The following is a 15,055-nucleotide window of genomic DNA, read 5'->3' on the forward strand; positions in this document are numbered from 1 at the left end:
AAGAATCTCTTCCCTCTGCTGATCAGACACTGGGCTCCTGCTCTGGCACCTGCTACTCTGCAGGTCTGACATGCTCTCCACTGTGACCTGATGAGCAGTGATGGCCAGTTCGCAGTGTTCGCCAGCGAAAACATGCGGGCTGCCATCTTTAGTAAGGTAGACTCACACGTTTGGCGATGCACAGGTAAGCCCTTACCTGTGCCACGAGCCGGCCTGAAATCAAATGTGGTCACCGGGAGCAGGCAGTTTTGAGAACAGCCCGATGAAGGCCCCCGGCGGCTGTTCTCGGAACTGCCTGCTCCCCATGACCGCATTTGATTTCAGACCGGCTCCCGGCACAGGCACAGGTAAGGGCTTACCTGTGCATCTCCGAACGGGTGAGTCTACCTTACTAAAGATGGCAGCCCGCATGTGTTCGCTGGCGAACACTGCGAACTGGCCATCACTGCTGATGAGCACAATGTCAGGTCATAGTGCATGTCTCCACGTACTACGTTCCTACACTGTGTGCATCAGGACCTGGTAGAGAGTGAGCTGGAGCTGCAAAGTAGTAACAGTGCCCGGTCAGGAAAAGAGATCTGAGCATGGGGTGGAGAGTGCTTCCTGGCTTCACAGCTAGAGCCTCACTTGAAGAAGCAAACATAGAAACATAGAATGTGTCGGCAGATAAGAACCATTTGGCCCATCTAGTCTGCCCAATATACTGAATACTATGGATAGCCCCTGGCCCTATCTTATATGAAGGATGGCCTTATGCCTATCCCATGCATGCTTAACCTCCTCCACTGTATTTGCAGCTACCACTTCTGCAGGAAGGCTATTCCATGCATCCACTACTCTCTCAGTAAAGTAATACTTCCTGATATTACGTTTAAACCTTTGCCCTTCTAATTTAAAACTATGTCCTCTAGCAGTTTTCCTTCTTTTAAATATTCTCTCCTCTTTTACCTTGTTGATTCCCTTTATGTATTTAGCAGTTTCTATCATATCCCCTCTCGTCTTTCTTCCAAGCTCTACATGTTAAGGTCCTTTAATCTTTCCTGGTAAGTTTTATCCTGCAATCCATGTACCAGTTTAGTAGCTCTTCTCTGAACTCTCTCCAAAGTATCAATATCCTTCTGGTAATTGATACTTTGGAGAGCCGCATGTGGCTCAAGAGCCACAGGTTGGCCACCCCTGGCCTATAGCATCTATGTAGGGTAGTGATAATTGTGTCACGGTGTCTCCTACCTGGGTACGGCTGTACTCCTGGCTCCTGGCTCACTTGCAATAAATTTAAGTGTAGTGATAGTAGGAGCAATAGAGTAATTTTGCGGAAGAAATGATGTCCAGACCTTTAGTTAATGTTTAAACGTTGCTTTACTTGAAATAACTTGCATCCAAGTAGTATACAGCTTTGGTCTCTTGGTCCCAGCAGGTTTTGGCAATGACTGGCAGGAATAAATACTTCTAAATGTGACCTCTGCTGTGTGGGGACAGACTAGCTGAGAAGAAATAGGGTTCTCCTAGGTCTCTGGGCTTTTTTCTCAGATGGATTCTCAGGGGTTGCTTTTTTCCTGGAACTCTGGAGCTTGTCGGTAGTTTTCTGCTTTTCTAATCCAGCTGAGCTGAAGGTGCTCAGACTGGGAATATGACCAAGTCTCAGCCGAGACTAGGTCCTTGCTGTCTTTCCTATGCAAGGGTAAACTAAAATCTGGTTCTAACAGTTTTTTCCCTCCCTTGATGCAGGAAGCCGGCATAGCCCACCTCTCTACAGAAAGGGAGTGGGGGTGGGGCAGAATAGAACAGGATTGTTCCACTCTGAACTGCCATAACATTAAGACTATCTCTGCCAATATGTTGCTGCCACCTACTGGTAACCAGGCAGTATTACATGAACAGTGACATTTAACATAGGTTTATATGCACATTTGAGGAACACATAATCAAAATCAAATCAGATGACTATATAAAACTCTTAGGAGATAGTAGTGGGGTAGAGGCGTGTAGTAACACAACTCTGGGGTGTTACAATTACTGATATATGATTATTTTATGATATTTGAGCATATACGAGTATAAAGCAGTTATAGGCTCTAGCGCTGGACTCCCCTATGCAGGATAATTATCTCCTGTCAGTGGTGACCTCAGTACAGCCAGGCGATCACAATATTCATGATGAGTCCACCCAAGAAGAGCCGAGCGCTGGATCCAGAATACAGGAAGGTTCCTGGAGGAACAACACAGAGATCAGGACTTTATTATATACATGTCTATACATATATATGTATAGACATACATACATACATATATATGTCTAAAGAATGTCTGGAAATACTGCTTATTCAATCCTTTACACTTGCATTAAAATTGTAACATTGTTTCTGTTAAGTCTGTGTTTCTCCACTCCACCCCTCCCACTAGAAGGTTCTAGTTCAACTAGAAATGGTATATAAGGAGCGCATCTAGAGTCCCCAGTGTTCTGCAGTTAGGGACCAGTGCTTAGAAGAGTCTCGTGCCAGGCTACATGATTGACCAGAAGAAGATGCTGAGATGGAGAAAACTGCTGCGTGCAGCATTTTTTTTCCAGCCAATGTTAGGCATATTTGCCAGAATGCGGACATATCTCCACCAGTTCCCGTTTATGGTGAATGGGCCCGGACAGAGCATTACAAACCTCCGGTAATGTCAGAGTGTGCACAGATCTGGTGGGCTGTTCCCTGCTGGAACAGCTGCCAGATCGCTGCTGTTAGTGCGCAACTAGCCTAACTCAGACCTTTCCTCAGCATCAAACCTTCTTCTGCCAGGGAGGAGACTGGAGAAGCCAGCCCTATGCCTTGCCTGTACTGTTTTGCACTTGAGTTCCACCAGTAGAGAGGCATACTGGTTTACTGCAGACTCTGACTATCTGGACTTATTTCCCATTGGTGCACCACGCCTTACCATTCCTTCCAGAGAGCAGGAACACGTGGTGAAATCTCATTTCCATCCAGCTTTGGGACCACCCCAAACCCCACCCACTGTACAATAATTAAGACAAAAAAAAAACACGAGAGTTTTATTGTGCATTGGCACTAGCCCCTTAATACTTATCTCACAGTTAGGTTAGTACATCCAGACACTGGTATTTTTTGGCCATTCTTCTAGACAATCTGTCCTAAACACATTTTCAGTTACCCTCCCTCCCCCCGCATAATATCCTCTGGGTAGGTCATCAGTATATGATTGGTGGGACCGATCAGCTGTTTGAGAAGGAGTACATTGTATAGTGGCTGGGCTTGGTATTGCAGTTCATTCCCATTCCCTTCAATAGGGTGGAGCTGCGCCTAGGCCATGTGACGATGAACGTGGCATCACTGGCGTAAGAAAGGCTGAGATAAGGTCACGGCGCTACTGAGAGCGCCACTGCCTTCTCAACAGCTGATCGGCAAGAATCCTGGGTGTCAGACCCCCACTGATTACATAAGGATAGGTTTAAGTATTAAAGTCTCTGAAAGCCCCTTTAAGGGTTAAAACGTGGGTTTTGGGTTCTGGGGAGATGGACCCTGGGTCCACCCCCTGAAAGGTTCTAGTCTTTTTTATATTTTTTTTTTCAATTTTCACTTTTTCACTTTTTTGTATTTCACATTTTTCATTTTTACTTGAGATTTTTTTATTTTTTTTTGTTTTTAACATATTTTTTTTTTCCATTCCACACTATGCTATATACTTTGATCACTATTCTCACTTTTTCACATTGTGTCACGTTGTATAGCTCTTTTCAGGCTGGTTGTGTAAGATGAATAGTAGCTTTTATTAATGTGACCCAGTGGGTCACTGCTCAGCCGCTCATACTGTCTCTGTGATTGGCTGAATGGGGCAATGTGGGGCACTTTTGTAAACCTCCAGTGGGCAGAGTTAGGCTTTATCTTAGGGCCCCGGTGCAGCAATATGGCTGACCCCGCTCCTCTCTGCAGTGGTCTGCTTGGAGATAATAGTAGGAGCACAAGGTAATTGTGAGGATTCTGCTGCACGCTGTAAGGGGAGGAGAATGGAGCACGATAAAACCAAAAATGTGCACTTCAGATATTTACTGAACTGCATCGCGTCACATTTGTATCTCTTACCTGAACTGCAATGAAAATTTTCAATTCTCTCTTCTAAAAGAACAAAAACATGTTGTGAATTTACAGAATAAAAGAAAATCAAATCAATGAAAATCAGCAGAACGAGGATCGGTCAGGGTCAAGGAGATTTTCTGCTTTTATGTCAAGTTAGAATTTACTTATGTAATTCCTCACACATACACGTGGGAATTTAATCTCCTTCCACATGTCAAGAGCCTAAAGTCATAGTCACCTCTCACAAGATAAAATGAAAGGAAGCTATGTGCTGCTGTCTGGACTACAGGAAACAGGAATCGTGTAAGTAAATGATAGTTTTCCTGAAGGTCTTGTCGGAGCACATATAAGAATGTAGCATGATCCCTTACTTGTGGGAAGTGCTGAAGATTAACATTGAACATCCAGACCATTCTGAGACCAGTCTGCTCACAAAATATTTTTTACAAGCTTGAACTCCTTCTGGGTCAGTTTTACTTTTGCTGCAGCATGTGCTAATAATGTCCCTTACCCACTATGGTGGGCTTGGAGGGTTTTCTCCTGGATTCTGTACATTTTCTGCTTTCCCTCCAGGACTTTTCCAGGACCAGAGTCCTAGGATACTGTTTGGCCACATGGGACTTGTCTATCTCCACCAGCACTGGGGAAAGGACTCACATAACCCTTTACATACAGTACAAACGTGTCTGGGTGCCAACAGAGCTTATATCCAAGAAGTCAGAGAATCCACTCTTTCAAGAGTTAGACTGGGAATTAAATCCTTAGAGTCTACTACACAATCAGGTTTCAGAAATTAGGCCTTCACAATGTTCAAAAATCTATCCTAGAGAGTGTAAAAAGTTTACTACTCTTCTGTCTTCATAGGAGCCTAGTAAACCCCTGCTTGACCAACAGATCTTCTAGATATACAAGCACAATGACAATGCCCTTAGCAGACTTCCCAAGTGTTCCTCTTTTGGAGGGACAGCCCCACTTTTGACCCAAGTCCCTCTGCCCCACTTTGCTCCTTAAATGTCGCTCTTTTTGATCTGAGGTCTAGACTTGCATTATTACATTTACAATATTGATCCAGAAAGTGTCTGGTTCCTCTCTGTATATTGCACATAGCTTGTATATTATTTCATTATTTGATGCAATTTGCATTTTATATATCGCATTGTGTAAAAGAAACCATCGAAGTATAAATACGCAGGAATATTGAGCTTTCATACAATAAAGCATGTGTTCCTCTTTGACCTTCCAAACATGTGAGGTACAGGTATGCTTTAGATATAAAATAGCCAACCTTGTTAGGACCAGTTTAGCTTTGAAAAGCCCACAAGGGTTGGCCAAAACTGGAGATGCTGGATCATTGGTTACTATCAACTCTCTGTGAGCTTAAGCCACCAGAACATGCAAATAGGCATTTGAGGACCTGATGATTGGAAAACAGGTGATGAATGGCAAACAATCACTGAATTCTGTGCCCATGCACCGTGGTGGTCATTTTGCCAATTTGTCATTCATTTCCTGTTTAGTGACTTTCTCTTTAGATCTCCCATTTTGCCACACTTAAAGAGTAACTATCAATTTTATTTTTTATTTGCTAGTTTATTAAAGCTAGGCATTTATACCTGAGTTAGTCTGTCAATGATTGTCAAAAGATCTGTAATTTACCTTATAATAACAGCTTTCATTAATGTCCTCTGTCCCTTTCCGCTGCTCCCTTACAAGACCGTTGCTAGGGCTTGTCTGTCTTCCTTTTAGTATAAGCAGAAGACAGAAGGGCGGTCCTTCACACTGCATGCCTGCATTAGGCTTCAGAGTAAGGAGGCGTGTCTCTCGGTAATCCAATCTGATTGGCAGGAAGCTGCTGGATACAGCAAGTATGTATGGGAAGTGAGGGAAAGCAGTTTTGGCCTCAGAGAACTAGCACAGGAGCCATCTTGAGAAGGTTCTCATATTGTAAATGGTTAAACAGCCATAACTAAGGGAGAAACGCAAGGAAAATTGTGGTATGTGAAGAAACTAAAGATTGCTAAATGCATAATGCTGCTGCAGCAGTAACATATGCTAAAATTGATTTTTTTTTTATGAAAACATGACAGTTACCCTTTAAAGTCAGCGACTGACCAAGTTCCTCATAGATTTTCACTTGTGCAGTCTCTGCATCATGTCCCGGGTCAATAATTTATCAGGAAGGAATTTTTTCTCCACAAAACAAAATCCTTGAGTAATGTCATAATAATAACAGATGTCTCACCTCTCCCTATTGATGACAATTTGAGATCAGAATGGCACATGGTGTTACGACACTTTTCTCCTATAATTAGAGATCATTGGCAATTATCCAGAGAGAATGTGAAATAAAGAAAAAACATATTCATAAAAAAACTATAAAAATACAAACTAAAAAAAAACATTTTAATCCAGCAAAATAATATAAATCATCACCAGAAATGAGCAAATCAATTCTAAACAAATCACATTCGTTATAGTCGCAAATAGTGATGGACGAACATTGGCCGGGACGTTTCGCGGACGAGCGTTCGCAATCAAATGTTCGCGAACCGTGCGTTGGCAGCGGGCCCCATTCACTTTATTGGCAGGTGAACCTGAAAAACCTTCAGGTCATATTTTCATCCAGCTAACACTTACTCGAAGTACACAAATAGTCCCACAACATGGACAGTGACATACCAGAGGGGGATCAATGACAAAAATTCCCACAAAAAAAATGTATTTTAATCAGGGGCCATTTTTATGTGTCTTAAAGGGAAACTCTCAAAAATGTTCCCTGCTGGAGCCTAGAAATTTTTTATTTTAGGCCACGGGAGTACAGGCCCCAAACATTAGGCATTCACCTGAAAGAAAAGAACAAGTGATTATGTGGTTGGAGGGATATTAGACAGTCATTGGATAACAATTTTACTGTAGGGCAGTGGAGTACAGGCCCCAAAAATTATGCATTTACTGGACAGAAAATCACTGAAATAAAGTGGCCTAAATGGGAGAAAATGCGGGGGAGAAATTCCTCTGCATATGATCCGTTGCTAACCCCCAGCAAAATCCCCAGCAAAATTTTCTTTGAACATATTGGGGTCTAAAGACCACTCTCCTGCTCTTAAATTCTCTCTGCTGAGATAATCTGCTACTACAGTATGTTCTCTTCGCCCTTTAGATGGATGGCTACTAATGTTTTGAATTGTTTTTCTGCCCAACAAAATATCTTCCCTGCCAGATCCTAAAGTCTTTTGCTCTTTTTCCCTCCCTGCCGGTTTAGGTAGGCCACTGTGGTGGCATTGTCGGACAGTATTTTTATATGGTGGGACCTTATCAATGGATGTAGAGACAGAAGTACTTTGAAAACCGAAGAGGTTAAGGCCATCTCTGGACTCCAAGTGCCCTGCACCACTTGACCTTCTGTGTGGCCTCCCCATCCTCGCCTGCTGGCGTCGGTTGTTATGACAACCTGATATGTTGGTCTTCAAAAGACTTCTCTTTGAAGATTCTTTCTTATTTTTCACCAGAAGAGATAAAGTTTACCTTTAATGGAATCTTTACTCCAGGACTCTAAGAGAAAACTTTGTAGGATCCTTGTGTGGTGTTGGGCCCATCTGACTGCAAGAATTGTGGATGTTAGATGACCCAATAGCATCATGATGTCCCTTATCGTCACTCTTCTGGACTCGCAGAATAGCGATATCCTTTGACACAAGGAAATCTGTTTCTCCCAAGGGAGAAAAGACATAAGCTTGTGGGAGTCTAGTAGCATCCGTAAAAATGTCTTTTGTTGGCTGGGGACTAGATCTGATTTCGGTATATTTATTGACCAGACTAGTTCCACCATTTTCTCCTAGACAATATTTAGATGTCTCTGAAGATCTTGAAGGATTGGGGCTGCTATCAATAGATCGTCCAAATATGGGACAATTACTATCCCCTGGAGAGGCAAAAACCCGGTTACTTCCGCTATAATTTTTAAACATATTCTGGGGGCTGACGACAGCCCGAAAGGTAGTGCCTGGAGCTGAAAGTGACATTTTTGACCTTTTTAAAAATATTGTGATTCTGAGAAATTTTTGATATCCTCTGTGCATTGGAACATGGTAGTACGTGTCTGATAGATCCATTGTTACCATGTAACAATCACGAGACCGGAGGTTTACTGTAGATCTGATTGTTTCTATTCTGAATTTCTTGTAGGTCATGTATCTGTTTAGTTTCTTCAGATTGATTATTACTCTGAAAGTCTTGTTTGGTTTCTTTATTAGAAAGATGGGCAAATAAAACCCCCTTCCCTCCTGATCTTTTGGAACTGGGACGATGATGCCTTTTTGCAAAAGAGACTATCTCTGATTCTAGGGCCTGCTGTTTTTCTATTTGGCGTAATGGTCTGTTGAAAGTGAAGTAATCCGGTGGAGGTGTGTCGAATTCGAGCTTGTACTCCATACTTATAGTATTTCTTACCCATAGCAAGGTTGAAATCTTTTCCCAGGCTGAGGAAAACATCTTTAGCTTGCCTCCTACCTGAAGCCTTGCATCATTGGGCAGGTTTTGTAGTGGATTTGGGGTTAAATAAGAATACCTTCCCTCTTCCTCTAGAGGGTTGATATCTTCCTGAGCTCTCCTTTCTTTTATGATCTGATCTAGCCTTCCTTTGATTTCGAAACGAACAGCGCTGTTGATAGAATCTTGAATCAGAGGGGAATCCTTTCTTCCTATCTTATGCCTTGTCCAATATATCTTCAAGGACTGAACCTCACATGGAATGGAGCATAGACAACTCTTGGAACTGGCATCTCCAGACTATTAATCTGAGCCATATAGCTCTTTGTGTGCCATTCGAGAGGGCCGAGAATCTGGCCGAGAGTCTAACTAGGTCTGCCAAGGCATCAGATAGGAAATTTGCAGCTTGCTTTAAAATGGGAACCGAAGCTAGGATGTCTTCTCTTGGGGTCCATGCTGCCAGGTGCTCTTCTAGTGGCGATAACCAGACGGATAAAAATCTAGAGGTACAAGTGGCAGCTATACTGGATCTTAGCGTGGCTGTGTTCATCTCCCATGCACGTTTAAGAAGGCCCTCACATCTTTCAACAGGCCCATATCCTCAAAAGGAAGGGAAGTCTTTTTCGACATGTGTGCGACAAGGGAATACATTTTAGGAGTCTTATCCCATAAGGCTGATTCTTCATCAGCGAAGGGATATTTTCATTTAAAAGAATTCGGAACTACATTCTTCTTTTCCGGATCTCTCCATTCTTTAGTAATTAACATCTTTATATTATTATTTATTATAGACAGGGAAGACTTTCCTTTTCTTTTCTCCTAGTGCATGGAACATTCTGTCCTGAATAGACTGAGGCTATTTAACTTCCTCAATCTTCATCGTAGCTCTTATGGTTTTTAATAACCTTTCTGTATCCTCTGGGGTACAGAAGGGTTTCCATCAATTCATCTTCAGAGGATTCAGAACCTCAGTCTGATATTATTTCTCCCTTATCAGAGTCAGGTTCCATCTGAAGATCCGACATCTGAGATCTTTGCGAGGTAGAGGGCTGAGGAGAACACGGCGGTAATCTTGTATTAATTGCTGTTTTAACTTCTTCCTTTATCATACTTATTATAGATTCTAGGAAGAAGGGTGACTCTTCAGTCACTACTTTGTCCATACATCTGGAACATAATACTAGTTATACTAGTTTTGGACGGCAGGGATTTTCTGCATTTCACACACTTCTTCCGTCCCGAAGATCCATCAGTGGATTTTATGGTGCTGGTTTCCCTGCCCTAAGAAATGGTTCTCCTGAAAACCAGCACCACACCAGTGGGGGTATCTAACTTGTGCCCCCCCTGCAGAATACAATATGCATAAATGAAAGGAGGCTTACTGGGCTCTAGGCGGCTTGCGGGATATCTCTGGGGCATCCACTGAAGCTGCACAGCGCAGCGCTCCTTGCGCCCGGCAACCATAATATCCGCCAGTCCTCTGACGTCATCCGCTGCCGGAAGTGACGCTCAGAGGCCTGGCAAGCGGAGCTCTCTGCCCAGAGAGTTCCGGCCTGTATGCGCATGCGCGCTGTGATGAGGCCAATCTCACCACATTGGAGAAGCCTGGTTGCCTGCCTGCTTCCTTTAGACAATGGCCCCATGTTGAAACACTTGATTTTCCCCTGCAAAAGACTATGTGAAAGAATTTGTCTCCATGGCAATTGAACTGTATGTATGTGATCTGAGCGCCATTCAGTAATAATGTGCGCTCAGATCCAAGCTATCTGGGGATATGTTAAATGTCTATGTTTACTGTAATGGTTGTGACATTGTATATTTGAATGGTGATTTCTGTCCTATTGTCCCCACGTGTATAAGGGCGATTTCCCTTTGTCCTGAGAGATAATTGAATTACTCCTCGGTTGTCTCCAAGACATAAATCATTGTGTAAAACTGTGTATTCTCCTGCCTGTGATAATTACATCAACCCATTGTGTAAGGTAATTGTATCACAGGCAGAGGGGAGGATTTTGTATGGGAGTGTTTTACTGTATTGTATGTGTTTATACTAATGTGTATAAGAACAATAAACCCACAGCTCTGGCGGTCCACTGCTTTACCCTCCACACAGAGCTTGGTCTCGTTCTTGGGGGATTCACGGTATGCTGTTAAAGACTGATTGCTAGGAGTGTAAGCCGCTTGGGTGCGTTTCCTATTCGTCTGATAGCAGCTATTAGTGAGGTTCCGTTCGGAGTTTGGAGCATTCCATTGTATGCCGTTACACGCGCGATCTCTCGTTCCCCGCGATAATGAAGGCGGGGGAACGGAATCCCAGGGCTGGCTTCATGGAAAGACTTATGCCAAAGGTACAGGATAGAGGTTAGTTCCAAGGTACCCATCCTCTGCACGGCCCTCCCGGAATGGGGCAATCAATAGGCCGTGCGACATCCTTTCAACCCCTGAAGCCTCAGGAGCAGCTTCCATGCGATCCTGAGGACAGGAAACAACAAACTGGAGTAGGTAGAGGAAGGGGGCCTATTTAACATGACTCTACATTGTTTCCTGTCCTGGGGAGGCGGGGACATCCTCCTGGAGTGCCGTTGTGGAGGCATCGGGAAAAGAACAAGTGATTATTTGGCTGGAGGTACATTAGGTAGTCACTGGATACAAATTTTACTGTAGGCCAGTACAGGCCCCAAACATTATGCATTCACTTGACAAAAAAGGCCTTTTATGAAGCTGTATATACATAAGACAAGGACCATTCTTTAGTCCAGGTGGTGGAGGATATTTGTGCGCTGGCATGAGGAAATTCAGTTACACGTAGTCATCAAATTTTTTTAATTCTTCCAAGATCCATGCATTATTCATTTTTAGAAATGTGAGGTAGTCGTGAGCTAGGCGAGTGCGCTCAGATGATGCAGGCAATTAAAAACATGGGACAAATATGTCCATTGGTCGGTCCTTAAGGGGTTAACCCGATGTAGTAGGACACCTGTCAGTCTAGGCAATCCCTGAGGCTGGACCCGGAGGGCGGCTTTCCAGTTATCAATTGATAATAGTGGGATGTAGTTGTGTCCTATGAACGTTGAATAAAACATAGGCATAAAAACATTATTAAAAGGCACTCACTTCACCCAGGAAGGGCAGGGTGGGATAAAGCTCAAGACACCAACTCTGCTTCCTCCTGCGCCTGGGTCACCCGTAGAGTATCCGGAATTGACGGCAGTCACACTTGTTACTTCTGGTCAAAATATCCTTTATTAAGCACAGGGTATGGGTGGGGTGCAGGCTCTGCATTCTGACAGCCCTCTGTGATGCTGGTAATATGTCCGCCACTTTGTGTTTGTACCAGGGGTCTAAGTACATTGCCACCCAGTACTGTTCCTTGCCCTTTATGCTTTTTATACGGGGGGCCCTCTTCAAACACTGGAGCATGAAGGACCCCATTTGCACTAAATTGGAAACGGTGGAGTGGCCTGGCTCCTGCTCATTGTCCAGGAGAATGTCGTCCTCGGTCTCCTCCCCCCAGCCACGGACAACACCAGGGATCCCCGAAAAGTTTAAAGTATCCCTCAAACCCTGCTCTTATTGCTCCTCCCCCTCCTCCCCCCAGCCACCATCCTCCTCTGACTCCTCTTCAGACTCCTGCTGACTTGTCTCAGATGGAGCAGCCCCCCCGGAATTCATCCAGCATTGCGACTTCCTCATCTTCCTGCTCCTCGACGGCTTGATCAATGACACGACGCAATGCATGCTCCAGAAAGAAGGCGTAAGGTACGATGTCACTAATGGCGTCCTGGCTGCGACTGACCAGTTTGGTGATCTCATCAAATAGCTAGAAGTCTACATGCATCACGCATGAGCAGCCACTGGCGCGGTGAAAAGAAACCAAGCTCCACAGTACCTGTCCTGCCGCAGAGTTCGTACAGGTAGTTGTCAACTGCACGTTTCTGCTGGAATAGCCTATCAAGCATATACAAGGTGGAGTTACAGCGTGTCGAGCAGTCACAAATCCGACGTCTGACAGGCAGGTGGTGTCACTGCTAAACGTCAGCAAGGCCAACCATTGCCGTGTAAGATCTTCTAAAATGGCCAGAGATTTTCCTGGTCTGCCGCAAGACATCCTGGACCCCGGGGTATTTGGCAACAAATCGCTGCAAGGCTAAGTTCAGGACATGTGCCATGCACAGCACGTGTGTCATTTTGCCCTGTTTCAGCGCGCTCAGCAGATTGGCACCGTTGTCGCACACCACTTGACAACTGTCAAATTGAGCGGGGTCGGCCACTGATCGGCCTGTGGACGCAAAGCTGAAAGCAGCGCAGGACCGGTGTGGCTCTTGGCTTCCAGGCACAACAGCCGCAGCACAGGATGGCAACGTCTCACCTGGCACGTCGAATAGGTTCTGGGGAGCTTGGGGGGTGCATCAGAAGAGGCAGTAGCAGTGGAAAAGGAGGAGTCAGCGGAGGAGGAGAGATGGAGGATAGAGTAGGAGGAGGAGGAGAAGAAGAGGCAGTCCTGCATGCAATCCGTGGTGGTAACACCAAATCCACACGGGTGCCACGGGTTACATGCTTGACAGCCGTCAGAAGTTTCACCCAATGGGCAGTAAAAGTTATGTACCTTCCCTGCCCGTGTTTGCTAAACCATGTGTCTGTGGTCAGATGTATCTTGGCACCGACACTGTGTGCCAGAGATATATTTACTTGCTGCTATATGTGGCCATATAGCTCTGGGATGCCCTTTTGGGAGAAATATTTCCTTCCGGGGACCTTCCATTGCAGTGTGCCAATGGACCCACATTTTCTAAAGGCCTCCGAGTCCACCAGTTTATATGGCAGTAGTTGGCGGGCTAGCAGTTCCGACAAGCCAGCGGTCAGTATTTGGTGGAAGCCTATTAGCTAGCTTTTGGTGTCCCTAACAGCCTGTCCCTGCTCCACACAGCAACCTCTACCTACACTGGCAAAACACTGAATGTAAAATGGCTGCCAGATCGGGTTCTTTGATAGGGTAGGGGGTGTGTTCATGTGCTGAAACGTCTTAATTGGCTGTCCTGTCTCAACTGATGGATGTGTCATGGGTCAAAGTTCGGCGCAGTGCAAAAGAATATTGTGCATGCAAACATCGCCCAATTTTTGCATGTTTGGCGATTCAACGCAAAATTACCGCAAGGCCAACTCTATTCACAAAGTTCTGCTGCCAAACGAATCAGAAATTTTGGTAATTCCCTTCAGAAAAATGTGTGCATACTGTGTTAATTGGTGGGAAAAACTGCAAGGTAAATGAAGATGGAAGATCACATGACCCTGGGGGTTTGCCTGATTGGCTTACAGGCTGACAGACAGGCTGTAAGCCAATCAGGGGGAAGGTTCTTGTGCTCAGAAGCCAGAGACCCCATTCTGAGCACAGTTTGCTGTCTGAGAGCATGTGCTGTAGCCGTGTCTACCAAAAAGTAACAACAGACACAAGCCAGAAATGTAGGTGTGGGAGCTACACAATAAATAGCTAGGGAAGTCAGGGTTTTATCAGGGAGAGCACACGGTGTCCACTCAGAGGTCTATGTGTGTTTCATATGGTTTTCATACAGCTGCTGACAAGGGAAAAGTTCATGTTGCACTGCAAATTCTGCAATCAACTAAATCCTGAAACAACTTCATTGTTTCTGTAAATGAACATTTACTCAACAGTTTCTAAGTGTTTTATAGGCTTACTGCCAGCACCTCTAGCACCAGCAGCCTACATTCTGCTTCAAACACTGCACAATTGCCCCCCCCCCCTTTTTTTTCTAAAAACAAGTTTCAATTTTGCTACCTTTTATAACTAGGCCCTTCAGTGCATTTTAGTGTGTCAATTCCTGTGTGTTTGTAGATAGGGACATATTATTGCCCTTCTTTTAATTACTGAAAAAACAACTGCTATTTTGCTAATGTGTACACTTAAGCAGCTTATCGCATTTTACCGGTATGTTCGTAGCAGGGCACATTTAATTTCCCCAGTTAGTTATTTAAAAAAACTGTTTCAATATTTTGTTATCCTTTATAATTGGACATTTCAGTGCATCAATATACCAGTTTCATTCAACACTTTGTATTGCATTAATAGATCATTGTAAATTTGTAAATTGTCAATACCAGTCTGCAGTGTGTTTAATTAAAGAAAAAACACTTGCAATTTTGCTAGTACCATTTAATAATCTGTGTACCAAACTGTGACATTTTATTTGTAGGCCTCATAATAAAATGTCTGTTCAAAGGAAGAGTGGACAGCAAAAGACCCAGGCCTTGTCCTCCAAGAGTCAGAATGTGGGTAGTAGCAGCACCAGCTGTACAGCCAGTAGTAGTAGTACTCTGATCAGCGCCACCTTATTATTCAGGACAAAGTGGATGAGATTGTGGATTGGATGGCTTACTCCTCCTCTCAGTCATAGCAAGATGATGTAGAGGTGACCTCTGAGTCTGACACCGTGCGTTGGACCCGGCATTCCTCCTTCTCCTCCTCCTTTCAA

The 15,055-nt window shown here is 44.2% G+C and overlaps 1 protein-coding gene across 2 annotated transcripts in view; it reads right to left on the reverse strand.

The window, feature by feature from the left end:
* Positions 1 to 1,947: 1,947 nt before the first annotated feature.
* LOC122926628 (ecto-ADP-ribosyltransferase 5-like) overlaps positions 1,948 to 15,055 on the reverse strand; it is a 44,785-nt gene continuing 31,677 nt past the window's right edge. The window contains exons 4-6 of one of the 2 annotated variants that reach the window (XM_044278063.1): positions 6,322 to 6,381; positions 4,086 to 4,118; positions 1,948 to 2,209 (exon numbers count right to left, since the gene is read on the reverse strand). In XM_044278063.1, the coding sequence (XP_044133998.1) occupies positions 2,127 to 2,209; positions 4,086 to 4,118; positions 6,322 to 6,381 (176 nt within the window). In that variant the 3' untranslated portion in view covers positions 1,948 to 2,126. The remainder of the gene's footprint in view (positions 2,210 to 4,085; positions 4,119 to 6,321; positions 6,382 to 15,055) is intronic. The other variant, XM_044278071.1, reaches the window with a different exon arrangement.

This window comes from Bufo gargarizans, chromosome 1, assembly GCF_014858855.1.
Source record: "Bufo gargarizans isolate SCDJY-AF-19 chromosome 1, ASM1485885v1, whole genome shotgun sequence".
Taxonomy (NCBI): Eukaryota; Metazoa; Chordata; class Amphibia; order Anura; family Bufonidae; genus Bufo; species Bufo gargarizans.